The sequence below is a fragment of the Dermacentor variabilis genome, chromosome 5 (assembly GCF_050947875.1).
Source record: "Dermacentor variabilis isolate Ectoservices chromosome 5, ASM5094787v1, whole genome shotgun sequence".
Taxonomy (NCBI): Eukaryota; Metazoa; Arthropoda; class Arachnida; order Ixodida; family Ixodidae; genus Dermacentor; species Dermacentor variabilis.
The window spans coordinates 177,212,681-177,240,164 of NC_134572.1; the positions used below are offsets into that span (position 1 = coordinate 177,212,681).

General features: G+C 43.9%; 1 protein-coding gene across 1 annotated transcript; it reads left to right on the plus strand.

The window, feature by feature from the left end:
• The first annotated feature begins 23,141 nt into the window (after positions 1–23,141).
• Positions 23,142–24,711, plus strand: LOC142583723 (myb/SANT-like DNA-binding domain-containing protein 3). The gene is made up of 4 exons (XM_075694211.1): positions 23,142–23,409; positions 23,494–23,688; positions 24,445–24,477; positions 24,533–24,711. The coding sequence occupies exons 1-4, from the start codon at positions 23,142–23,144 to the stop codon at positions 24,709–24,711; spliced, it is 675 nt and encodes a 224-aa protein (XP_075550326.1).
• The last annotated feature ends 2,773 nt before the right edge of the window (positions 24,712–27,484 follow it).

A 27,484-nucleotide genomic window follows, 5' to 3' on the forward strand; every position in this document is an offset into this window, starting at 1 on the left:
TTTAAGACTGCTTACGTGTGGGAATGCGAAAACATTAGAGATTGCTATGCTGAAATGTTTTAGATTGATGTGTTTTACGCCCATTAAAAGTTATTTCTGCCGATTCGGTGTAGGTGTTTGCGTACACATTGACCACACACCAGCTCATATACTCAGGACGTTGCGTCGAGAGTACATCGCAGTAGACAAGAGCACTGATCAAATCCAAAGAGCAAGTGAAGCACGGGAGGCAGTGCACTCATTTTATACACTCGACATGGCACCAGCTCCCCCACATGAGCGGCGCCGTCACGTGTCCTATGACGCACGCAGTAGGCCGCACCTTTAGTCAGCCAGAACCGTGGAGCTGCCGTGGCGTCGGGGAAGCGTGCCCGGCTCGCACCCCACAGACCCGGGCTCGAGTCCCGCCTAAACCGAAGAGTACTAAATTTTGTTTTCAAAGCCGCTCATTGGGTTTGGTTAAAGGAACCTCTTTGAGGAGTTTGACGTCAATCCGAACATTTTTGACGTGTTCTTACTCTTGGCGCTGTTGGCGTATTTTGGAACCATCGATCGGTCACGCCGAATACGCCATTGAATTTTGTCGCAATGCGACATGCAATTCTTTCGCATTAATAATGAGAACATAAATCACATTCCACTAATCAAGCAGAAACGAACCATAATCGGTATCAGCAGCATGCTCGAGGCACTCCGTTGCCGCGTTGTCACGCCACGTTTTGAAACCTAAGCATCGTTTGCTGTAGTAAACAACGTCACCCATTCCCGCTGCCTTGTAACCACTGGCTACACATTCCTGTCATGATGTCATACCTAAAATTTCCGCGGTCTGCGGAGTTCCCGTACAGCGTTAACTAAGGCACAGCTCACTAACTTTACGCCGGAGCAGCTGGCCACGTGGCACACGACGGATATATACAGTGAACGGATGACAAGCAGGATGTGACGGCTGTGGGGCTAAGCGAATAAAACTGAGCCAGCTCGATCTCCCACACTACAAAATCGGACTGTGCGTGGCTCTGGGTCACAGACCGATGAACTGCTTGGACAGCTGTAAATGAGGCTCTGCTTAATGTGGAACTAGGTTTTACTTGGGTATATGTTTTATATATATATATGTTTGCTTGGACTGCATTCTAGTCACGGGGGTCTTTTACTGCAGCCGTCGCTGATAGAACAGCCAGGTGTGTCCCTATGAAAACGTCCGAATCAGCTCCAATAACGCGTATTGCGTGCAAAAACGCATTTCATCTTACGAACTATTTTGCTGTGATGACCCAAGAAAGAGACTGCTAGATACGTGAGCACTTGCGAACAAAATGGATGAATTTAAATTGAATGTGCGCTGCGATACGTTTCTGCTGTTTCTGAAGAATAAGAACCGTGCATACTATTTGTCGAGCGAGCAACAGACGTACGGTGTGCGAACGCAAGCCGCATTAAAGCACCGTAGTCTGTAGACGACACTACGGAAGCGGCCGCCAATCAAATGGACGCATTTGTACCGGCCGCGGTAGCTTTACGGCAATGGCACTGCTCAAGGTCGCGGGTTTGATCCCGACCACGGCAGCCACATTTCGACGAGAGCGAAATGCAAAAACGTTCGGGTATTCAGAATTAGGTTGTCATTAAGGAATCGAAGCTGGTCAATATTAAAACAGAGACTTGCAATGACGCCTGCCTCATAATCTGATTGTGGACTTAGCCGGTAAAGCCTTCCGATTTAATTAAAGATTCGCACTTCTGCGACAATGCCATCAGCCGTCTGAGAAAATGACACAGCCAAGATCCTCGCAGGCTCTGAGCAGTTGAGCTCTGGTGATTTGCTCCTATTGCAGATATTTCTGACCTTAAGGAAATTCATATTTGTCTCCAAGTTTAATTACTGCTTTTTATTTCCGCTTCTCGAATGTACAAGAGCAAGCACATTCGTTTAATACTGGCAAGAACTTTAAAGCTTTACAAGAAGACAAAAATAATTTTTTTTATTTAACAATAACCCTAAAGGCCCTCTAGGGAGGGTATTACATAGGGTAAATGTTACATAGTTGAGGTGAACAGTGCGTAAATGTAAATACAATGAAAAAACAAAACTGGGAAGAAATTAATTACAGTGCTTCAACGTACAAACACAACAAAATAATGATAGTTATCAGTACAGCAACTCTAAATGGTTTGTACAATATGTGACACTGTCGTGGAAGCTTGGTTAACGGCGCATTAACAAAAAAAATGTTTACAAATCAGAGAGTCAGACGTGATATATTAGGTATGTATGGTACTGCGTAGAGCGTCTGTAAATTTTAAGGCATTTGTTTCGGTGACAATGTGCGATGGCAGATTATTCCATTCTTTCGCGGTGCGAGGTATGAATGACTGACCAAATGCGAGGGAATGACACATTATGCATTTAACTTTACAAGAAAGATCCCGACACGGAAAAATGGCTGAGGGTTTACGCATGAACTCGTTATGAAGGGATGCGTGATAGTAGAGCTTATGGAATAGTGTTAAACGAGATATATTACGGCGAAGTGACAAGGCTTCAAGTTCGGCGCGATTTTTTAAGGCTGTTATACTGGTTTCTCGTGAATAATCTGAAAAGATAAAGCGTACAGCACGGTTCTGCAGGGCTTGTAAGTCAGTTATTAGGTATGCTTGATGGGGATCCCATATGGCTGACGCGTACTCTATTCTAGGGCGTATCAGTGTTGTGTATGCCAATTTGCGTAAGTGTACGGGAGCTTGTTTGAGGCTATGTTTAGGGAAGCCAAGTGAACGGTTTGCAGAAGCGAGGATATGGTTAATGTGATTATTCCACGTCAAGTTAGGGGTTAAGTGTACGCCAAGATATTTGTAGCTGGAAACTTGTTCAACAAGACTGTTGTTTAAGATGTAAGATGTTGATATTCGGGGTGCCTGATTAGTAAAAGACATGAATTTAGTTTTAGTAAGATTTAGAGGCATTAGCCAAGTTGAACACCATACGTTTATTGCGTTTAGGTCAGATTGAAGAATGTCGTGATCATAGTTAGAGTAAATATTACGATATATGACGCAATCATCAGCAAATAGTCTGATATTGGACTTGATGCCGTCTGGTAGATCATTAATATAAATTTAAAAAAGTAAGGGCCCAAGCACACTTCCCTGTGGTACACCAGATGTTACGGGGACTAGAGATGAGTTGTGATTGTTAACCGATGTAAATTGCATACTGTTAGAAAGAAAGTCTTTTATCCATGTGACAAAAGTAGAGTCAATGTTCAGCTGTGTAAGTTTGTGAATAAGTCGACGATGAGGGACACGGTCGAATGCTTTTGAATAATCTAGGAATACGGCATCTACTTGAATTCCGGTGTCTATTGATGAATGTATGTCGTGAATAAAACGAGCGAGCTGAGTGTCACATGAATAGCCTCTGCGAAAACCGTGCTGTTGCTTAAATATGAGGTTATGTTCTTCAAGGTAGTTAATGACCTGGGAATGTATAATATGTTCGATTAATTTACAAATATTACTTGTTTAAGGAATTGGTCGATAGTTAAGCGGTGAAGAACGATCCCCAGACTTGAAAAATGGCACTACCTTAGCCACCTTCCATTCGTGAGGGATAACGCCTAGACTAATAGTGTTAGACTACCACCTCTCTCGACCACGGGTCCTGCTTTTGATATATCATGATCTAAGGATCACCGATCGAATGATGTCATGCTCAAATGACGTACCTACCACTAATTTTATTCTGCTGAGTGGCGTCTTCATGCTCGCCTAGGAACAGCTGGGATGCTGTATATTGAGTGCGGAAGGCGCATGATGCCTCCCCCCCCCCCCCCCCCCGCACGGCTGCCAACTTCTGTTCTCTCATTTTGGCGAGCTCGATTAGAACGCCTTCGGTGGCAGGAAAAACAAGAGCAGAGTCGTGACTACTCTCACTTTGCAGCATATGCCTTAGCGCTGTGAGTAATTAGCATAGGTAACTGGAGCGGCCGCCTCGTGGAAGCAATCGTGCTTTTACCGCCGTAAGGTATGTAAAACAACACAGTGGTCTGCTTTCGTAACGCCTACTTAAGGGAAAGAAAAAGAACAATGACTCGAAAGGGGAAGGCTGTGCCCGTGTCTGGCGTAATTTATGTCTTTGATTTTGAAAGATGGTTCCAAACGACAGTTTAATGATAGGTAGCTCGGAGACGACGAGCAAACACGCAATTCTTATGGCACTTTTTTTAGCGCGACTGTAATGTAAGAAGGATATACCATATTTCACAGGATAAAAATCGCATTTACGTGACCTGATTCCGAAGCGCTGTAAAGTAAATATAATAAATTACGGTAGTTTACGTGCCAAAACGATGATATGATTATGAGGTGCGTCGTAGCGCGCGACTCCGGATTCATTCTGAGCGCCTGGGGTTCTTCAATGCGAATCTAAATCAGAGAACCCGAGCATTTTCGCATTAAGCTTCCATCAAAATGAGACCGCTGCGATCGGCAATTGAGCACATGACCTCGTGCTTAGTAAAACAACTCCATAGCCACTAAGCCACCACGCCACTTTGCGTAGTACGCGTTTAAAGATATTCCAAGCATACTAACAGTGCCTACTTAAATGACGTCGTTTGGGTTTCCCCAAAGTGTTGATGGATAGCATAGCGTGTCAGCGTAAAGCGAGAAATTGCATGTGAGGTGAGCATGTGAAGCATGTTTGTGATGAAAGCGGCAAGACAGTGGCTGGAAGCCGATCTCATGATAGTGACCTTCCAGGGGAGGACATGCGACTTTCGCATAACGACGAAGGCATGACGAAAAGGCCACGACAGCGACGGCAAGACAACCATTACACTGAGATGAAGGCAAGGACAGCCGCATAAACATGGCGACAGTGACAAGAATCAGATACAATGCCAGGATGCAGTTGCCACTGCGATAAGCTAGGCCAATATATATCGTAAGCGTTATATTTGGGAACACTGCAATCTCTGACGCGCGGACGCGTTCAGATGTTATTTCTATTATTTTTCTTTTTAATTTTGTGGGCTTTTATTTATTTATTTACGCTTTTATTGGTCATTTATTGACATTTTGCGCTACTCTTGCGTTGACACCTTATCAGTGAAGCAGATAATGGAAATGTTGCTAATTCGAGAGATTTCCTTCAGTTGTGTTGTTTTATATCTACAATAACCAAGCCGCCATGTGCTGAGTCGTAAAAGAATTAATATGAGCTTAGCGTCGTGTCGACTATTCTGGTGTTACAAGAGAAGCTGCAGTGTGTGCTTTTTTTGTGCTATCATACAAAGCCTACAACAAAAAAACAAGGACAGCATAGGGGTAAGTTACATGTACTTATTAATTAAATTAAAGAAAGAGTAAATTATTGGAATTGAAAGTGGATAAAGAAGCAACAAGCTGCAGGTGGGACTCAAACCCACATATTCCCATACGCTGATGTGGATTCGTGCCCCACCTGGGGCCGGTTTTTCATCTACTTTCATTTCAATTATTTATCATTTATTTGTTTCTATTATTAGGTACATGTAAATTCTTATATCCTGTCTTTGGTGTCCTTCTTGGTTTCTTATCACATGACTAAAATATTATCGAGCCCTACGTTCAATTTCTTCTCGTTCCTTGCATAGCGAAATCTCCAATCCGGCAGCATTGCTGCCTTCAGGTAGCATGTCTGGGTTTTTTAACCAGTTGCCTTCACCCAAAAAAAGTTACGTACATGCGATGCCTTCGGTAAAAAAGGATGTCTCACATCCGCCGTCAAAATCGTGTGGTGTGGCGGCTGACACTCCCAGCTTTAGCTCTATTAGATAAACATAAATACCCTAGAATGTGGACGGGAAAACGGCTAAAGAAACTTGGTTGGTGGAGCTCTATCGTTTAAAGAAAATTATATCAGTTTTATTTAATTGATTCATTTGCTCATTTAACATTGCGATAAAGAACCATAACGTGCAAAATTGGTAATACAATATTTAGTATGAATACCACAGGGTAACAGTGATAATTCATTCATGCCGTCTTAAAGAAAGCAACGAGACATAACTTATTGCTTCGCATGCACGCGTAATCAGCAGTTTCGGGAATGATGCCAAAAATTATCCTATTAAGTGACATGAATGCCCACATACAGGATCTAGATGGCTATACCGACAACAACGGGAAGCCAAAGCTAGGTCTTTGTGAGCAAGATAACCTCGTTATAGTGAATACAAGGCCTAAGTGTGAAGGGCAGATCATGTGGGAAGTGGGAAACGGCAATCGACCATTGACTACTGTCTGATGACAGAATGAATTCATGATAAGTTGAGAGAAATGGTTATTAACGTGGAAGGGTATAACATCATACGAAGTGACCATAAACGGATCCTTTTGAAAAAATGTAGTTGGGAAAGAGAGGAAGAAGGGCAAAATGGCCAGTCCAAATTTGAACGCTGAGGAATTAAGAAATATTGTCACTTGAGTCAAGGAAGAACTTGGCTAATTTGGCTAATCGCCAAGTCAAGAGTGGGAATATAGTGAGCTTCTAAGGTGTAATAACGGCAGAAATACGGAAAGAGACCGACATCTTGGTTGGAAAGTAAAAATATAAACCGAAAAGCTGGTGGAACAGGGAGATACGGGAAGTGATCGCTTAACGACAGAAAGCAACCCGAGAGCACATGCAGGCAAAAAAAAAGCGTAGTTGCCGCAGTATGAAGTAGCCAGTAAATGGGAAATATACCGGGAGAAAAAAATCTATGGTTCAAATACTGGTGCAAGGAAAGATAAAAAGTGAAGGTTATCGTTGGTTGTCAGAAATACGTGAGAAAAAGCAGGCCGCACCTAGAATATTTTGGAATCGCATAAAATTATTAGACAGGGAGTCAACAACAATACAATATATCCTAGACGAAGATAGAAACAAACTGCAATGGGAAGCGGCATTAAATTACATAAAGAAGATAGGAGCCGAATCTTTCCAAGGCAAAGACGAGGTTATACCCGAAGAAAAAAAAAAGAGCATGAAAGAGAATCAGATGGAAAAGGAGCCGATGCTGACAAAATTGACGGGAAGAAAGCCGAAGAGAAAGTTCCTTACCGCACAGCCACAGGGCTTGACGAGGTTTCCTTTAGGCTGATTAATGAACTAGGACCAAAAAGTAACGAAGCTCTCGTGAAAGCAGCGAAAAAAAAGATAAATAATACATGAATACCAGACAAATAGCGACAAAGTGGAATGGAGTTCATTTATAAAGGCAAGGGGGAGAAAGAATTCACTCCTATAGACCATTAACCATTACATCGCTAATATACAAGTTAGCAATGCAGGCAATTAAAGCTGCAAGCATGGACAGAGAATAATGCCCATTTTGGGAGAACTTTAGATAGGCTTCAGAATAGGTAGGCGTTTGGATGATAACTTATTCGTTCTTACTCAGTGTTATGAAATATCAAGAGAAGAAAGCAAACCGTTATATGTGGCCTTTTTGGACATTTCAGGAGCGCATGACAATGTAGACCACAACATTTTGCGGGATGTTCTGGGCGGGGAAGTCTTAGGTGACGATTGTTTACAGCTTTTGAGAGAGATTTACCAAGAAAATACCGTTTGTGTTGAATGGAAAGGGATGAGGTGCGAGGAGAAAGTTCATATCAACAAGGAACTGAGGCAGGCGTGCTCTTTAACCCCGCTTTTGTTTATGATGTACATGGTGAGGATGGAGAAGGCACTAGAAGGAAGTAATATCAGCGTTAGCCTCTGATACAAACAGGCGGGTACAGCAGTAGAGCAGCAGCCTCCAGGTTTATTTTATGCGGTCGACATTGTGTTGCTAGCTAACAAGCAAAGCGAGTTGCAACGTCTGGCTGATATCTGTAGAAAGGAAGGCGAGAATTTAGGTTTGAAATTTAAGCGTTAGAAAATCATATGTCATGGTATTCAATCAAAGCGGTGAACATACACTGGCAATACAGGGCCAAGAAATACCTCGGGTCAAATAATATAAAAATTTTGTATAAGGATAAACGAAGGCAATAGGTATATGGAAACACAGGAAAAACAACAACAGCAAAGGGGAAGAGAAATGCAGCCATAATGAAACACAGAGCGCTATGGCGATACAATAAGTACTAGGTGCCCCGGGGTAAGGGGAAGGGGTAATGGTTCTAGGATTTACTTTTGTAAATGCAGTTGTTTGTTTGAAATCAGTGATACCATCACGACTCGATGGGAGCCAAAGGTCAGTGGGACGCCTTGCATCGGGCGCTCACGGGAAGACCAGAAATGAAGCTGTGCAGGGTGATATGGGCTGGAAAAGTTTTGAAGAAAGGGAATCTCACAGTAAAATTGATTATGAAGAACTACTGAGGAATATGGAAGAAAGTTAATGGGCTGGGAGAGTGTTGAGGTATTTGTACAGGAAAGACATTGATTCACAGTGGAGGAAAAGTACGAGGAAGCTTACCAGCAAGTATGCGTCCTGTAGGGTGGGCAACACAGCAACAAAGAAGGTCAAGCGGAAAGTAAAAGACAGGTCTCTTTTCCATTGCGGCGGCAATGGAAAAGAGACCTGCCATGAGTAACTACTTCAGAGGAAGAAACGATATCAGCAAAGAAACAATTTATAAGAACTCATAGGGACGCGCATTACTTTTCGAAGCGAGATCAGGATGCCTTAGAACACGCACATATAAAGCGAGATATAAGAAGGAAGCTGAAGCATGTGCTTGCTGCGGTAAAGCTAGGGAAACCATGGAGCATGTTTTATTAGAATGGCAAGACATCTGTCCAGCGGCCGATTTAGGCACCACTGGCCTCCTTGAAGCCTTTGTATTCAGCGAGAGGAGGGGGAAAGTAAGCACTTCCGCAATAGAGATTGGTGAGAGGCGACTTGAAGATTGGTGGAAGAAAACTGGGAAACGATTAAAAACGGAGACGCACATAATGAAAGTTCACAATAGGGGGTCGGAAAATATTATGATGGAAATTCATCGTCGTTTTTTTTCCTTTTTTTCTTCTTTAACCAAAGTAGGACATTGGGCGGTATAATAACAAGAGCATGGTGGCTCAACCCAACGGCCCGTTCTAAAGGAAATGCTCATAACAACTATCCATCCATTTGGACCAACCACGACGTTGGCTGGGCCTGGGTGCTCGTCGCAGTAATGCGGCAGATGAAGTATATTTCAGAAGTGCGTAGACAGAATATGCTCCTTATCCTGTGCATTAACGTTCGTAGAACCTCCGAACTCTTGTAATGCTACTAGTTCTCTGCGTGTTTCGTGCGATGCAGCAGTGTCAAAAGTGTGCTACTACAGTGTCCGTGCGAGCTGCCTTCGTTCTTCCGAAATGCCTGTCCGCACTCTCTCGTGAAAAGCCTGGTAATTGTGGTACTTAGGCTTCTTGGGAAGAATTGGTTGAAGGTTCTGCCTTCGTCAAGCTCGAGTTCATCGGACGTTCCACGGTGTTTGCGCCGGAAAAAGTGTCGGAGCCACGGTACCTGGGAATCGAAGGAGCGTTTGCCGACTACGTCTTGAAAGGTACGCAAGCTTGGCGTTTGCGCGCATTCTTGTAGTTTATGGTTCATGTGATGAGCGTTGTGTAACCAGAGCAGAGTGCTTTCTGAGGGTAGATTATGCTGTGGACATTTAGCAAACAATTTCACGACAGCTTCCTCTGGTGTAATCGTGCACTTGCATTCACTGTGAAGTATGCTACCGGCCCTAATTGCTATGGCTGAATGCGCACACAAATATGAAAAAAACTGAAAGTTACTGTTTTTTCCATAATATCCTGGCAAGAAATACATAGGCAATCCAATCAAGGTTCTATAAGCAATCCCGCAAGTACAGTACATGTCGCAAGAATAGCAGCTTTGGCTTCTTGGTTTTCCATCCTGGTGTTAACAGCGCAAAACGTAGAAGGTACACGTGACGAGAAGACGACGCCATGGGCGCTGACTTTCTCCTTTCATTCGCCTCTCGTCCTCGCCATCCGTCGATGGAATCTTCTGCCTGGCACCATTGCATCTTTGAGCTAAAACCTTGATTCTGCCCCCCCCCCCAAACTTTTTTTTATATAACACTGCTCTCTGTAAAAACTTAATGCTTGTTGGTGCTTGTTGCTATCTGTCTTTATATATTGAGTTTTTCTTTTCAACATGCTGGTAACAGCGAACGTCTTCTGTACAGATAATAGTGCGGCGTTGCTTTGTGCTTACTGTTGTGGTCAACCCCCCCCCCCCCCTGATGTAATGCCTGCCCCGGCCTTTAGGTCTTTGAATAAATAAATAAACAAAAATAGCACTGTAACCTCTTCAGATATAACGACAGCCCATTTGCCGACCAGACGCAGATATATGTAGCTGCCTGTGTGAGGTTCTTTTTGTAATTCCACATGACACTGGTAAATAACAAATTTCCACCTTCACAATGCAATAAATAAACATTTCTTATTGTTGAAGGCTATGCTGATTCTAGAGGCATCCCTATATCACACAGGAACCTGCTGGACTGCTGGAAGCTGGGCAGCACAACGATAAAGCACCTGATCTGTGTGCTGTCAAAAAGGTGCGCACAAAGATGTCGCTACCTTGTGAGTTGTAGAAAAAGTTTGTGTAATGTGCAATAATTTTACAGTATGTGCCATTTCCAGGATTTCTAATGGCAGATAAATTGAATTTTATCGCTTGTTGATCTCGAGTGCCCTCAGTTTAATCAAGCTACCAAAGCAGCCTCCTCTGAGTAGCATATAATTGGAGGCTTGAGTAATTATGCATGAGATACTCCATACAGGCTGTATATTAATCTATCCAAATTGCCTTTCTAAGAAGCTTGTCGAGATGCATGAGGTGTTCAGACGTGTATCATTTTTGTCTCTTCATTATGCAGTCTTATGGAGTTAACTTCTCACACCCCCTATCGCCTGTGTGCCTATATTCTTCCCTCCAATCGGTCACACTTACGTATTGCATACCATGCTTCATCTCCTAAAAACATTTGCATAAAACAATATATCTTGTTGCATTATTAGGTAGCTGCTCAATTCCTAGTGACAGTATGAGAGTTCAATTCCCTCATGCTTATAACAAGTCATTAAGCTTATGATGCTAGAAGCTCACTATGTGTCCCAAGTGCAGGTTCGATTCAGACTGGAAGCTGGTCTCCTTTATAATCATCATCATCAGCCTTGTTACGCCCAGTGCAGGGCAAAGGCCTCTCCCACACTTCTCCAACTACCCCGGTCATGTACTAATTGTGGCCATGTCGTCCTTGCAAACTTCTTAATCTCATCCGCCCACCTTTCTGCCGCCCCCTGCTACGCTTCTCTTCCCTCGCAATCCGGTCCGTAATCCTTAATGACCATCGGTTATCTTCCCTCCTCATTGCTGTCCGGCCTATGCCCCACCCCCATTTCTTTTTCTTGATTTCAACTAAGATGTCATTACCTCGCGTTTGTTCCCTCACCCAATCTGCTCTCTTCTTATCCCTTAACGTTACACCCATCATTCTTCTTTCCATAACCCGTTGCGTCGTCCTAGAGATCATATTTCCCTGCCTGACGCCTCTTTTTATTGGGATTTTGCTGCTTTCTTTATGGTGGACTGCGGTGGCTGTGGAGCCGCTATAGATATGTTTCAGTATTTTTACATACGGCTAGTCTACACCCTGATTCCGTAATGACTCGATGACTGCTGAGCTTTCGACAGAATCAAACGCTTTCTCGTAATCAATGAAAGCTATATATAGGGGTTGGTGATATTCCGCACATTTCTCTATCACCTGATTAATCGTGTGAATATGGTCTATTGTTGAGTATCCTTTACGGAATCCTGCCTGGTCCTTTGCTTGACAGAAGTCTAAGGTGTTCCTGATTCTATTTGCGATTACCTTAGTAAATACTTTGTAGGCTACGGACAGTAAGCCTTTACACATTAGAGATGTTTGAGTTGGCCACCTGCAATAGGAAACTGCTCAATCATATAACAATCAGCCCAGTGCAGTATTTGCAATCCATACCATGGCAGCATAGCTGAATGCTGAGCGTTCACTGTTATATTGCCATATTATTTTTTTCATTTATTTGCCCTTTTTTCAGTTGCGTGGGATAAAGCTTGTTCTTTGCAGTCACTTATCTGTAATGCCAAGAATTCATTTTACTTTCCCTCAGATTTACCAAGATGTCACAAGGAGGCCTGCTTCAAGTTCATGCTGCCCTGCACTGAATTTTTGAAATACTCACTTTTTAATATAGTGTATTTATTTGTTGAACACTTAGCGAATTGAGGTTTCGTACTGTGAATGATGTCCACTAGAGAGCCTAGAAAAATATGTTCTATCACCCAAACGCATGGTTTAGGCAAAAAGTGTCTGAATGCTTTCGCACAGAAGTTCTATCACTGAGAGTTTGATGGAAGCTTGTCTGGTTGGGATGAAACATTACAAAGAAAGACATAGAATAAGCAAAAAAAATTTAAAAGCTAGACATTTTGGCTTCCATACGAAAGCCTTATTCAGAATGGGGCAAGAAAAGTAGAAGCGCATATATAAGTAGGTTGTAGCATGTGATGTAAGCACTGTGCATAAGATGGGGAAAGGTTTCCTTCGTTTCAATAAGCGTGTGTCCTAGTGATTGCATTTCTAGGGACCCCAGAGGTAAAGGCATGGCTTCCAGTTCCTTTCCTGGCCAATTATACTAGAGTTGATCCTGTGATTGTTGTACTTATTCATTGCTGCGTGCTCTGCCAAAGAATTGGCTTTTCAGCTTTTCAGCTGCCTGTCTGCCATAGTTCCAGCTAGCTGAGCAAAATACCAATTTACATGCACATTGTACTTTTGAGTAGAGAGCAAATAATTTGGGAACATTGCTTTAAAAGTACATACAGATTTGCTTCATGGTGCATTCTGTGCATATAATTTTTTTTTCAGTCTACAAGCAAGGAGATATAGAACTTGGCAATTACTGTTTCTGAAATTTCTTCATAACTCTATTCATTATGGAGCATTTCTTCTAAATACTTGTTCAGAATAATCTGTCAAATACAGTGTAGATTACTCTTTGTAAGACACTATGGTTATGAATATTCTATAGCTGAGCCGTCCAGGCAGCTGCATTTATTACTCATGAGTTTACTGTTGCTGAATACAAGAAAATCGAAGTAGCAAGGACTGTGTGAAGGACCTTTCAAGACTGTAAAGTTGTATACTGCATAAGTGATGTCATCGCATTTACTGACAGTTAGGCATGTCTGGCTGAAGCCGTTCTGAGAAGTTTGAATACCCTTGCTGCAACTGATTTATGCCTACTTTACTTAGTTGTATGATTCCTACTTGTAACAGGAGCATATTCTGTGCAGCAGTACCGCTTCATTCGCTTTTTTGGTGGTGTTTCAATGTCCACAAGGACGTCGCCAAAAAGAGGCCTTGGGCCCCAGATGTGTGAGTGCCATTCTAAGCATGTGTGGCAAGGCAGTCAGTAAATCATTCGTTTCATTGTGGGTCACTTACAGTTCTTGTGCATGACTGCTACGTGCTGTCCCGTCCACATACACTGACACAATGTGTCAGGCCATTTTAACCATTTTTGTATTTTTCGTCTCTTAGGCTCACAGCAAGGCACCTTAATTTTACCGCGGGGATAGGAAGAATGCATTATCGCCGTTGCTTGATTGTCGCTTCGAAGGATGTCTATGAAATCGTTGCAAAATAAATATCAGTGTTTAAAAAGGTTCTTGCGTTTTGGTAACAGATGCATGTACATTCCACTATGTGCATGGTGTGACCTTCTCTGACCGGCAATACTGTGTGTGATCTGTACTGTGTCCTAACGCTTCTTCCCTCGAAGATGGGAGGTGGCGGTTTCAAACAGCTTGTAGTGTATATTGTGAACCGACTGCCGGTGGAACGGTGATTGCGTGCAGCTATAACTGGCGTCTCATCGTGGAGCGCACAATTCGCCGCATAGCAAACTAGCCATGGATGTGATTGATAATTGTAGAGGCTGTTCGACGCGGCATCAGTTTAATTCCGGCTGCAGAGTCGAAATTCGACAGAACAACGTGCGTAGTATACTGTGTTCTACTTTATAGTCCTTAGGTTCGTGCTGTTGCTCCTCCTTTCCTCTTTCCTTCCTTCCTTCCTATCTTCCATTTCTGTGTTGCTGTCACCTTCCTTCAGAAGAGTAGCCAAGCGTTGTGCCCCTTCCGGTGGCAGTTGCCAGCCTGCTCCTCGCTTTCCCTTTCCTGTTAACTGTGTACATGTGTATATGTGTTCAAAACAAATAATAATAATGCATGGTTACATCAGAACAGTACCAGAATACTTCAAAAAATTTTAGAGAAAGAGTGAAAGGTCACCAGGGTGTTTCTGAAACGTACGAGAAAGTTGCAAGGATGTTTCTAAGGTGAGCAACGGAAAGTTGGAAAATTGTTACTAGGACGCTTCTAAGGAGAGAAATAAAAATTTGCTAGAATGTTACTCTAAAGATTCTAAAAAAGTATGAAGATGGTTAGTGAATCCTGCTTTTAATGTTTGAAGCATGTTCATTCATTGTGTAAAGAAATTCTGTAAATAAATTTTCTATTCAATATCGGTGGTCAATAGTCGACAGGATGTTGGTATGAAGCTTGTAGGAAGTTTAAAAGAGGTTTGAAAACATTCAATAAACTTTTGGTAGGTTCTAGCAACATTTGCCTAAAGAAATTTTATTCATACATACTAGAAATTTCTTTAGGGGGCGGTATCTCATTTGGCAAGAGCGTCGCACGCGTAATGTAAAGACATGCGCCTCACCTGCAGCCAGTTAATTTTTTCATCCACTTTCATTTTCATTAACGTATAATTTCTACTATTCAATCGTTAAGTACACGTAATTTCCTTTGTGCTTTCCTTGTTGACTTTGCTTGTTGACTTCTTACGCTATGACTAATAAAAATCGGGCGCTCGGTTTCCTTTCTTCACCCTTTCTGGTGTTGTATTTTTGTCCCTGGATGCACTCCGTCAAATATTGCCGGCCCGTTACCCTGTTCGTATTCGTAGATAGAGAGGGGAAAGCTGGAGGCTGTGAATGCATGGTAATTGTGTGACGGTAATTGTGTGACGGTAATTGTGTAACCATGTGATGCATGGTAACTAATGAGTTATTGTGTTAATTACGAGCTGATGTTGTCAGTGGTGATGTTGACTCCTGTCCACTGATTTTCTATCGTCAACGTGTACCAATCTAACCAGTTGCACCGTCACAGAGAAGGCGTCAGCAGCAGTGAATGAATGAAGAAATGAATAAATAGATAAATGAATCAATAAATTTATTTATGTTTAAATGTCCAATGTGTGTTGTATTTTGGGAAGCTTCAGAGCAATAGCTTGCGAGTAGCTGGCTCTGGTGTATTAGTTTTTTATGTGCGAAACGTACATATACCATGCGGAAACGAAATTCGACGCAAGATTACTAAGAATTCAAATCTGAGAACACATCCTTTGATTTAGAAAACATTTCTTAACGCGCGTTCTCTTCGCTAGACGTGGGCGATGCTGCAGATTTATTGCCTAATCAAAGTTTAACGATCAAAATGCAGATACCCTGTGTCAAGTAACCAAACCTTTACCCAGCTGACTCTTTTTTTCTTCTGTCTTTTCACACAAATTTGGTACATCTTTAATGAAAACATTAATTGTTCCCCATTTACTGCTGCAAGAAGTCTTGGGAGGATAATTTCTACATGAGAACGACAAAGGAAGAAAGCCATTACACACGTCTTTCTTCCTATAGAAAAAAGTGGACTCTAGCATGACCAACAAAGAATCCAAAACATTCTTCAGGTCTCCAATGTCTAACCTCACAGCGCCGGCAAAGGCACGGAGACAAAATCGAAATAACGAACTCGTCCTTATTGCTAGTGATAGTCTTCACGCAGTGCTGTGCATTCGTGCTCAGCATCTTGATTGAGGACCCTTGGTTGGAAGCCGCTCTCTCCTCAAGCCTCAACGCAAAGGCGAATTCCTGTCTGACGAAGCGCAATTGCGATAAGGCCCACTTCGGCCTCTCATTGTCGGTAAGAGTACAGAACAGTCCCGACTCCTGGGAGCTTTGTAACCCAAGGGGCTACACAAGTTGCGTGTCGGCATCATTTGCGCCAAGGAAATTATACGTAAATGCTAGCACAGAAAGAAGCGTACAATGCAATTTTTGTGATTGAATTCATACCCAATCTCTCTATAAATTTGTGCACAAAGCGTTAGGATCATTAAAACAATACCCATTAAACTGCGGCTAGTCTCGTCTTTCACCGATTACTCTCTTTCCAAGTATAGTGAACGCAGTGTCTACGATAGGTAAATAAAAAAAGATTGCTTTGAGAAACATGTTTTACCGACCAAGGTACGACCGCCCAACCGACCGACCAAGGCCAAAACATCGGTTAGTAGCCAGAGAAAGCTTCGCTTTGAAAAAGGCACCGTAAGGTGCTTAAACTCAAGATGTCGTTAGTGACACAGGAGAAAAAAGTTACTTGGACCTACTTGCCATTTTATGTGAACAATCATTGTCATCATCACCGTAATAAGCACGTGGGTGCTTTTTCTGGCCAATCTCTCATTACTGTGTGTGCCTTAGTATGGAAAGCATTATCATCATCAACACGCCGCAATCATAAGCTAGCTGGCCAAGCCTCCTCGTCGGTACGAGCCACGTTTTGAGGCAACGAAAGCTGGCGTTGACAGAATATTTACCTCCCATTACTTGGCAAAACATGTGATGTTGGCGTGTGCCATTTTATGCTAATCATAACCATAATCGATACGTGGAAACACTCCCTAGCCAACTGCCCGTTGTGTGCACGGGCCACGCTCGAGTTCACACCTCCTTGGCCAGTGTATAGGAATCATAATTATCCACACGCGGCGTTCATCCCAAATAGCCGGTTTGTGTTGGCACGAAAAAAGCGTACGTGAAGTTGGGGCTAGCTAAGTTGGTCTGGTGCATCTATTTTTGTGACAGACTGTTTGTCTTTTCGTCTATTTCTTTCGTAATATTCAGATCCAGTAAAGTACTAGCTAATTAGACAGTGCTTTACCCAACCTAGCCGTCTCCTTCCAGTATTCTGAGCATCCTTTTTGTAGGTTTTATGTATAATGTATATTTCGCTGGGCAATTCCTCTTGGTTCGGTGTTTTGCTGAATACCTCTGCACATTGTCAGGAAAACAACTCTATAAACATTTAATATCAATGATTTTTCTACCTCCCTATGCCGTTCAACAATTTCCAGTCTGCCAGGACATGACGTGGTAAGGCGAGTCCGCAAGCCGCCTTTATCCCTATCCATAAATCTTTTTTTTTTCTGCACAGTGAAACGCGCCCGTTAAAAAAAATGTATAAAGAAGTCATTTTTGTATCAACTGTGAATTGTCGACTTTGTGGTGTAGCCGAAACTATACGCCTGTAAGTAAGTTTTAACGATGCGATATTATTTTGGACATGCGCTTAAAGTAACTCTTAAAGGCCAACTGCAACGAAACTGTAGACTGCGAAAAAAGCCCCGTTTCCGATAATGTAGATACACAATAGCACCTGTGGAAAAATTTACGCTTGAAGTGCCGGTGGGTGCTTGACAAAACGGTCGCAAGATTCGATGTATTTCACACCAAAAGTGAAAAAGAAAAACGCCGACTTTGGCACTCGCCGGAGATGAAGTACGGTTTAGAGTGTAGAGAAGCAGTGGTTAGGTCGTCTGCTATCCTTGCTTCCCTTCCGGTCTATGAGCGAACAGGTCCTACACATCTGCTAGCCACAGAATTAGAATACTCTGCTAGCTGTTTAGTGCGCTGCGTCCATGCCGTTGCCCACCCGGGATGTTCCTTTAGGCCAAACTTGGAAAGCCAAAAGAGAGCAAAAATTGAAAGCGGCGGAAAATTTTTTTTGCACATGTGCAAGAATGTCACATTCACTTTTCCACTGCCATCGCCGATTTTGACAAATCTACTTGCTATGAGCTTATTTGTCCGCGTAGTGTCACTCATTACCGCGCCATTTCGAGCAGTATAGGATCATTCATTGATACGTTGGTGATCAAAATGAGTGATTCAATGGAGTGGTTCCGGGCTAGTTTAGCCAGGCAGATTTTTAACGAAGGAATGAAATAGATAGCTTTATATCCTTCAAGCTTTTCTTTTCTGAAGATGCACAACGAGCAGCTGAAGCGGACGCCCAGGAAGGTGCGGTGATCTCGCAATTAGATGTCGCACGGTTAATTAGATTGAATTGAATTTGAGCTTGATTGCAACAATGCTACAGGATGCCAGGAGTAAAAACTGTTTATATAGGTTGAGAGGACCTAGCGACCCTACACACACGCTGGCATAACGGTAGTTGCTGCAGGGAAAAAACAACAAAAAATAAAATGGAAATATACAGTGCAGTGTACATGGCTCATGTACAGGCAAAGCATGCTTGCTATGGAACACGTCCGAAAACTTGCACAAACACCATTTGGATAAACAGGAAACTGAACATAGACAAATCAGCAAGAATTTCGTACAAATTTGTATGATGTTATGGTAAAGATGATACTTCCAGTAATAATTTCCGTAGTTGTTTGAATGAGTGTTGTGAAATGTCAAAGAGCAGTTCTCTATTAAGTAAAGCTAGCATACGCATGCCCTGTCAGGGACCCTCATCGATCTAACCTATCTAACATTCTCGAATCAGTCCAAAATCGTGCAGCTCGTTTTATTTACTCAGCGTATTCTTACCATTCCGGCGTTTCCGAGCTTAAGGCTCGTGGTCACCTTACCAACCTTGAATTGCGACTTCCCATATCTAGACTATGCCTTTACCACAAATTTTATAATGCTCCCTTTGAAGCTGCAGGTATCTTGCCAGTTCATCGCTTGTCCAGCCGCACAAACCATGTCCCGCGGCTTACCCTCCCTTAGCGCAAACTACCACTCATATTCACTCCTTTTTTGTGACGACCGCACGGGACTGGAACCATCTATCTTCAATTGCCGTGCACCACTCCGATCCACATCAATTCAAGGCGGCACTGGAATCGCACTTTCACTGTAAATAAAACCCATCCCTCATATAATGCCCCAATAAAGTCCTTTGAGGAATAGTAAAATGAAAATGAAAACTGTATTTAGTAATGCGGGTAACAAGAACTGTAGCATGGGCTAGTCATAATTTGTGCGACATTTTTTTAATTGTCCTTCTTCCGGTTTGCGTGTATTATATTTTGTAATGTTTGCTTCCGCTCAGCTAGTGTTGCTAGGGAGTTTATCGTTGACTATAGCAAATTTTTTTGGCGGCACAAATTATAAGTGTACATAGAATTGACCTTTTTAATACTATGTTTGGTGACAAGGTCGTCATTGTGAAAATGGTATGGAACCTCACATATAAATGGTACCCGACGCTTTTGCAACACTTCAAGCTTGTTGATGTTTTTTTCGTGGTTGTACTGCAACCCACCAACCCATAGTTAATTATTGGTAAAAAGAGAGCGCTATAAAGAACCATGTTGACAGGTACAAGCAATTCAAAAGAAACCCCACGTATCGCATCAGTCGTTCTAGATAACTGACTAATCATATCGTTTACGTGGTCGTTCCATGTCATGTGTTCACCAAAGTAGACTCCGAGGTTTTTTATTGATTGTGCTTGTTCTATTTATATGTCATTGCGCCGGCGAAATGCAGCTTGTACAGCTTCGTCATGCGCAGTTTCAATGCTTTGTGCGCGTTGGCTGGTCCGCGTCACACTTACCTGCTGCGAAGCGGTGCACGCTTTCGCCCTGGATACAGGAAAGATACATCCGGCGTGCCTCTACGAAGAGCTCTGCACTGCACAGCCTTTGCTCGTGTTCGAGCACCGGACGGCCACGCAACGAGTCGGCGTTTCTGCATGAACCTAAATCAGGCGTGGAACGAGAAAGCATGCCAAGAGACAAAGCCATCAACTTGCAAATGCGTAGCGACCGACGCGGCTCGGCACCTAAGCGTTCACACAGAGATCATCCGTCGTGTAGTGCTCTGGCACTTTCGCCATATCCGCATCACTACCGCTCACCACCAAGTGCCCGCGTCGTCTGCTGAGGCGCTTTTTAATGACTGGTAATAAGAAAATTAGACACTTGCCAGCATTGCGACTTTGCAAAATTATGTTCATAGCATATGCTAAGCGTTTGTAGGCATGTTAGAGAACGTGCAATTTCGTTGCAGTTGCCCTTTAAGAACGAGCCTACCATCCGATATGTACTTGGCTGCACCCCCCGATGAAGACATGCCGTTTGTTATGTGTTTTCTAATTGGACTACATAGCTTATGGGAGACCTGCATGTTCGACCGAAACACTGAACCCATTTTCTTCGTTGGAATGTTATTATGCTCAAATGATTTGTCACTTGAAGTGCCTCGCGACCTGTGATTTAACAGAGTTTCAACTGGACTGCAACCGTTTCCTGATAAATCGCCTGTCGCCGATACTTTCTTAAATTCAAAACTGCTTGTAGTTTTTCTGTGGTGCATGGTGCCCACATTGCGATGTGCAGGTCCTTTCTACGTTATTAATATGTGATGCGCTGTCTAGTACTTGCACGTTTCTTCCGTATATTATTATACATGGTTCAATAAATACCATGTACGAAAAAAGGTGATTGTGTAGTGTTGAAGTGTTGAATCATTGTGTTGAATCATCGGCTTGCTGCGCAGGTGGGCAGAGGTAAATACTAGTGATAACAACGTTTTTCGTGAAACTTTGGTTAACATATAATATTGTATAACCAGTAACTTCTTTTTTGTGACACTGTATAACCAGTAACTTCTTTTTTGTGACACAGCAGCTAACATTGGATAGAAAGACTCCTCTTTTATTCTAGCATTGTGTTCTATTTATATTACTGTATGCGTGTTGTTTGCTTTCTATTGTTCCACATTTTCTTTTGTACCACTCCCCTCTATAGTGCCTCTGGCCCTGAGGGTATGATAAATAAATTTTAAGAAATGCCGCCGCGGGACGCGCGTCAGTTTTTTTTAAGGGAATGGGAATGTACTCGGCGAGAACACAACCAGCGACCGACGAACGATACGAACGGGCTGACCCAAGGGAAAACGTGCAATGACAGGCAAAGAAGGCTTTGCTTTCAAATGTGCACCGTAAGGTGTCTCCGACAGAAATTGCCGTCACTGACACAAGAGAAGAAGGTTAATTGCTTGAAGGAATGCTTGTTGCTTCTCTTTCTGTACAAGAAAGATGATTACGGTGGCTACTGCAGGCGAATGCTTAACAATGAGGCAATAGCAACGAGACAACTTGCTTATACTCTGCCTAAACTTGTTTCTTAGCAAAAAAGAGGCCGTTGCCCGTATCAGCCTTGAGTGCGCGTCTTCCAAGTTTTTTTCTTTCACAGGCCTGTTTCATTGTCAAATCTATGTTTCCGATTGCTTCGGAAAGAAAAAGCCAAACAATGGTATTGAATGCAAGCTACCATTCAATATCATGCAAAATATTTATTGTAGTAAGAATAGATGTATAATGCAATAATCAAGGAAAGCAGGTAAGCAGATCCACATAAAAATATGGCAACTTGCTCACGCGTATTGAGGAATGGAGAGCACATTTGAACTAAAAGCAATTAAATGGTATTTATGCAGAATGTAATTAGTAAAAGTATACTTTCTTCGGTAATTCGTTAGCAGGTCTATTCACAGATAAAGGTAGCTATATTGTGTGAGAAATTCTGCTGTAGACTTATTTTTTGCGCTCCTAAATGAGAATGTTGAGGTGCCAAATTCGTCGTAGCATAGACAACACATCCGAGATGATAAGTTAGAATAAATAGGTCATGTACCTACAATTACGGCCACTTGATCTTTCTAACATGATGATGATGATGATGAAAAACTTTATTTATCCCTCTTTAAAGGGAAGGGGGCAATGGAATAGAGGGTGGGAGGAGGAACTACTTGAAGTAGGCCTCCTTTATCCTCTCAGCCCACTCCAGGATGGCCTTTTGAAGATCGAGCCTGAAGCTGCGCAAGGCAGCCTCCCACTGCTCCTCACTAGATATTAATTGCTTGAGGAAAGGGGGAAGGGGCTGCTTAGGGCACCCCCACATGATGTGGTTTAAGTCTGCTCTGGGAGAGATACAGAACTTACAAGAGGGAGAAAGGTAAATGGCGGGATGAATGCGGTGGAGGAGGTAAGGGGACGGAAAGGTGCAGTCTGCAGCTGTCGCCACAGAACTTCACACCTACGCGGTGATTTGCCCATGAGTGGCGGAAAGGTTAAGCGGTCTAATCGGTAGTGTGTGCAGATGTCGTTGTAAGTAATAAGTCGATTCCGCGCTGTAAACGGCGCCTCCTCCGTGGCGAGGTCCGACACATCTGATGCCTGAGCCCGGACTGTAAATCCTCGGGCCTGGCATAAGCCGCCTCGTTCCCGGCAAGGCCCGCATGCGCGGGAGTCCAGATTAATGCCACAGTTTGATGCAAAGGATGGGCCAAGAGGAGAGAAAGGGCTAGCTTAGAGACCCTACCCGCTCCGAAGTTATGTATGGCTGCTTTGGAGTCGCTAACGATAACTGATGAATTTGGAATGTGAGGGCCAGGGCTATGGCCGCTTCCTCCGCCTCCTCCGAGGAAGAGCCAGGAATGGAGGCGGCCGCAGCGACCTGGCCGTGAGAGTTAATGACTGAGGGCCGGATTCTGAAATCCTCCTAACCTTAGACCGTTTCCTTACCTTCCGCAAGGAGCCCTCCATGCTACCTAAACGTTAGGCGCCCTCGGAAGGCCACCGCGAATTCTAAAAGCTTCCTTTCGCCTTCCCTGCGGAAGGAGCGCCTCGCCAAAGGAAGTGTAACGTTAGAGGCTTCTGGTTTCGAGATTACCCACAAAAAATGCGAAATATTTGTAATGAGTTGCCGAGACAAAGTGCCGGGACTGTTAAAATTGCATTTCTACTTTTATACTGGGGCATAAATTACATTTCTTTGGTTAATAACGTAAAAATGGTTCGAAAAGGATGCGCGTGGCAAGAAAGCAATCTCAGTCTAGCAACTATGGCAGCATCTGAGTTCGTTTGGTCAGGCGTCGCTTTTTTCCTTTCTTTGCGTGCGCTTTCTTTCGTGTGTGTGTGTGTGTATGTGTATTTGCCATGCCGGGCAAAGCATATTTTACGGAAGAAGGAAAGGACTTGTTCACGGAACTTCTGCAAAGGTACAGCAATGTGATTGAAAGCAAGAAAACAGATGCTGTGTCGCTGAACGCGAAGGCGAAAGCGTGGGAGCGGCTGTGCACAGAATATAACAGCATGCCGCACGTGCGTCGACGCGAAGTAAAACAACTAAAAAAACTGTGGGATAACCTGAAACAAAAACTGAAAAAAGCAAAGGCGCAGCAGATCAGAGACGTCATGGCCACAGGTACGTTTTCGTCTTTGTTTCCCCTAAACGTTGCAAATATTTTCCACCTGAAAACTTGCAAAAAGAGAGCGTAACGTATTTCAGGTGGCGGACCACCGCCTGAGCCGCTAGACGACAGGCTCACCCGAGTCGAGGCGCTCGTGCCGCACGTGGCGGTGCGAGTGCCGAACCCATTTGACAGCGACAGGCAGTCGCAGACGCCAGCCAGTGAAGCCGTTACAGACATTATTGACAGCATGATGCATGAGACCGATTCACGGTACCACGACATCGACGATGGTAAGTATAGTTTCTACGACTACAACTGTTTTTTTTTTGTAGTTTTGCGGCCACCTTGGCACGCCTCACCGCTCAATATGTGCAGTAATTGCTCGAGTGCTGCTCACGGGCCATTTCATTACGATAAAAGCCCAAACACTTGCTGGCCTCGCTGCCCGACGTTTCCATCATATAGCGCGGCAAAATTTGCGGTTGGACCGCATGTCGTATGTACTGTAAGGAATTAATGAATGTCAGTGTAATTACCTGTTGGTGCAAAATTGTGACGCACATTTTCCGCTCAAGGAGCAGGCTTTGCGTAATGAGCGCCTGACCTGATAATATGAAAAATAGCCTATTCCTTTGCACATTACTCCGATATTTTGCTACTTTCCCAAATTATCCCAATGTTGCATTGCTGCGCTTCCGGGAGCACAGACAACCGATTCCACTTTTTATGCGGAACTAGTTCCTCTGCATGGTTAGGTGAAACCCGTATGCCTATGTGAATGCACGCATTCAAGCTACCACTGCAACGCAGCAGCACGATCTTGTGTTCGAGCAACTCGCTGTAGAGCATGTACAGAGTGTACATCATGCATTATGTACAGTGTGACGTAGTAAATAAAGGCGGTAGAGTGTAGTGCGCTGCAATAATTGCTGCCATTCTTTCTTCTGGACAGAGTAAAGTGGCATGAACAAGTTTGTTTTGTGGTGAACCGTTTATTTGTTCTTTTTAAAGCACTGTGAAACTTTTATGAACACTGTTACTTGCAGAGTTCGGGATGAATAGTAACCTTAGCCAGGCAGGTGGGTTTGCCGAGGCTACATCACAGCAGTGCTCGCCAGCACCTCCTCTCAGCAGTGGTGGGCTGCCTGCAGAAACAGCAACCTCAAGACCATCGGGCAGCCAAAACAGAGAAGATGCTTTCATGGACCAAGGCTCAGGAGCTGAGCCAGTTGTTCGCCGTCGCCAAAGTGGTCGTCTTGCTGCTGTCGACACAGCATTATCGACGGAGCTGGAGGCTCGCCTTCGTGCTGTAGACGACGAGAGAAATCAAAGACGTATTGAACACGAGGCCAGGATGAAAATGATATCAGGCGAACATGCTTTGAAGATGCAGCAATATGCCGATGAACGGCGCAAACGGAGTGCGCTGCACAGAATGAAGGTGCGTGTTCTAAAAGCTAAAGAGAAGGTACAAAACTTCAAACAAGCAATTCTAAAAAAGCAGCTCGAACTCCTCAGGCCAGGAGGCATTGCTGAATGTGACCTCGTTCCACAAGACTAAAGGCATTTTTTTTTTTGAGAGGCGGCAGCAATAATAAACCTAGCCACAAGCCATATAAATGAATAAAGTCAATTTCATTTATCCTGAAGAATCGCCACTGTCTGATATGCGAACACTTCTCCACTTTTAATTACGCAGCACAGATCGCAGTTTTACCTCTACACCGTGTCCATATCGCTGTCATCTTCACTTTGGGCACTTGTGAAGCAACGCTGGATAAGGTGCCTTCGATGTTGGGTACCCAGAGGTGAGTCAGGTTCACACAATGCCACACCTTCACCTTCAGGCTCCGGCTCGTCAACATTAGGGTTGGGTTCCCGCAAAGTGCAAGTAATGTTATGCAGTGCTGCACATGCGGTGATAATTGCAACCGTCCGCTCTGTCAGCGTTTCCAGCTTTGTCCTGAGGCATGCAAAACGTCTCTTCCAGAGTCCAAAAGCTCGCTCAATGGAATTCCTCGTTCTAATGTGACTCCTGTTGTACCTGCCAGGAGAACAGCAAAATAATGACTTCGTGCTTATTTCACATTGCTTGAACAAAATTCTTTCTTCCTAACCTTTTCTCTGCAGTTGTTTGAGGGTTCCTCAGTGGGGTCATCAAATAGGGCGAACATGCGTAACCTTGATCGCCAAGGAGGATGCCAGTTACTGCCTTCTGCTCATACATGACACTTACTCTGCTGTTAGTAAAAATTCGACTATCGTGGACAGAGCCAGGCCAGCTTGCCACGACGTCGAAAAACTGAAGCTCGGGCCCTGAGACCACCTGTAAAAGCAAAACAATGATTTCACACAGTGGCACATGCGTTGACGTATTGCATGCACACAGATGCCATGTACAGTTGTCCACACACTCGCCTACACCGCTCAAAATGACTGGGCTTCCTTTGCATTTATGGCATTTGCCGCTGCCTGCTAGGGTGAAGAAATCTTTTTCACGCAGGGTTACACAGCTATGGTCACGAATGTGCACGCCCTCTAGATAAATATGTGGTCGACATATATAAATTTCTAATGCCACATGTCAACTGCGCTCAACAGATATACATACGTAATGCGACACGTTAACTGTCATTTCACCTTACAACCTTTCGTTTTACCTCTTTTTTTCTCTCTGTGTGCGTGCGTACTTTTGTGTACAATGGACACAGCACCTGCATGATTCATGTACGGAAGTGAAGAGAAACGCGAATTGCGCTGCAGTCATTTCTAGCAGGTTTCGGGGAAAACTGGCCACTCACCTGCACATTTATGGAGAATACTCCTTTCCTGTTTCGGAAGACTTCTGCGTCGTCTCCACCGGGACTTTTAATGGGTATATGAGTACAATCGATGCACCCAGTAACCCCAGGGAATCCTCCGATTGAATAGAACCTTGTCATGACTAACCTCGCTTCACTGGCGTTTGGCAGCCGAACGTACTTGGGATACAGACGTCGGCATATCAGCTGTGTCACCTCCCAAATACACCGGCACACAGAGGGTTGGGATACACACACAAGGTCTCCTACAACAGTTTGCATGGAACCCGTTCCGTAAAAACGCAGTGCAATGAGGACCTTCAAGAGAGCAGGTAGCGGCGCTCCTCTGTTGTCAGTGTTACAATGCAGTTGCAGCTCTGCCAGTATGGCTGTAACAGCTCGCTTGGAAAAACGATACCGGGCTAGAAAGTCCCCTTCGTCGTAGTATTCCAGTGGATTCTGCCTGTCAGTCAGGCGCCGGGCTAGAGTCAAAGGTGGAGGCTTGTACACAGTCCCGTAACGGAGTTCATTTGCTCGTCGAAGAAACCGTGCATAGCTTTCGAAGCTATCGTCTTGCAAGGCCGTCATTCTCGCCGCTCGCTTTCCACAAGATCACAGTGCAAAAAAGATATGGCACAAAACGCGGTCCGCGTAACCAAACTGGGCGTCAGTACACGGCGGCTGGCTACCGCGGCCTTGGCTGCGCACGGCACCTACCCTAGCCGAGCGTACCGCGTGCAAAGTCATGCGGAGAAGCATACGTTCAGGTAGAGGAGCGCGGTTAGGACGCATGAAGGTAGCATGCCGGCTCCCTAAGCGCGGGGAAGCACCAAGGAGGCCCTAACTTAGTGCCCCTTAGTAAGGTACGTTCCAGAATTGACGCCAGGTCGCCTCACAGCGTGTGAGGCATTGTGTGAGAAATTCTGCTGTAGACTTATTTTTTGCGCTCCTAAATGAGAATGTTGAGGTGCCAAATTCGTCGTAGCATAGACAACACATCCGAGATGATAAGTTAGAATAAATAGGTCATGTACCTACAATTACGGCCACTTGATCTTTCTAACATGATGATGATGATGATGAAAAACTTTATTTATCCCTCTTTAAAGGGATGGGGGCAATGGAATAGAGGGTGGGAGGAGGAACTACTTGAAGTAGGCCTCCTTTATCCTCTCAGCCCACTCCAGGATGGCCTTTTGAAGATCGAGCCTGAAGCTGCGCAAGGCAGCCTCCCACTGCTCCTCATTAGATATTAATTGCTTGAGGAAAGGGGGAAGGGGCTGCT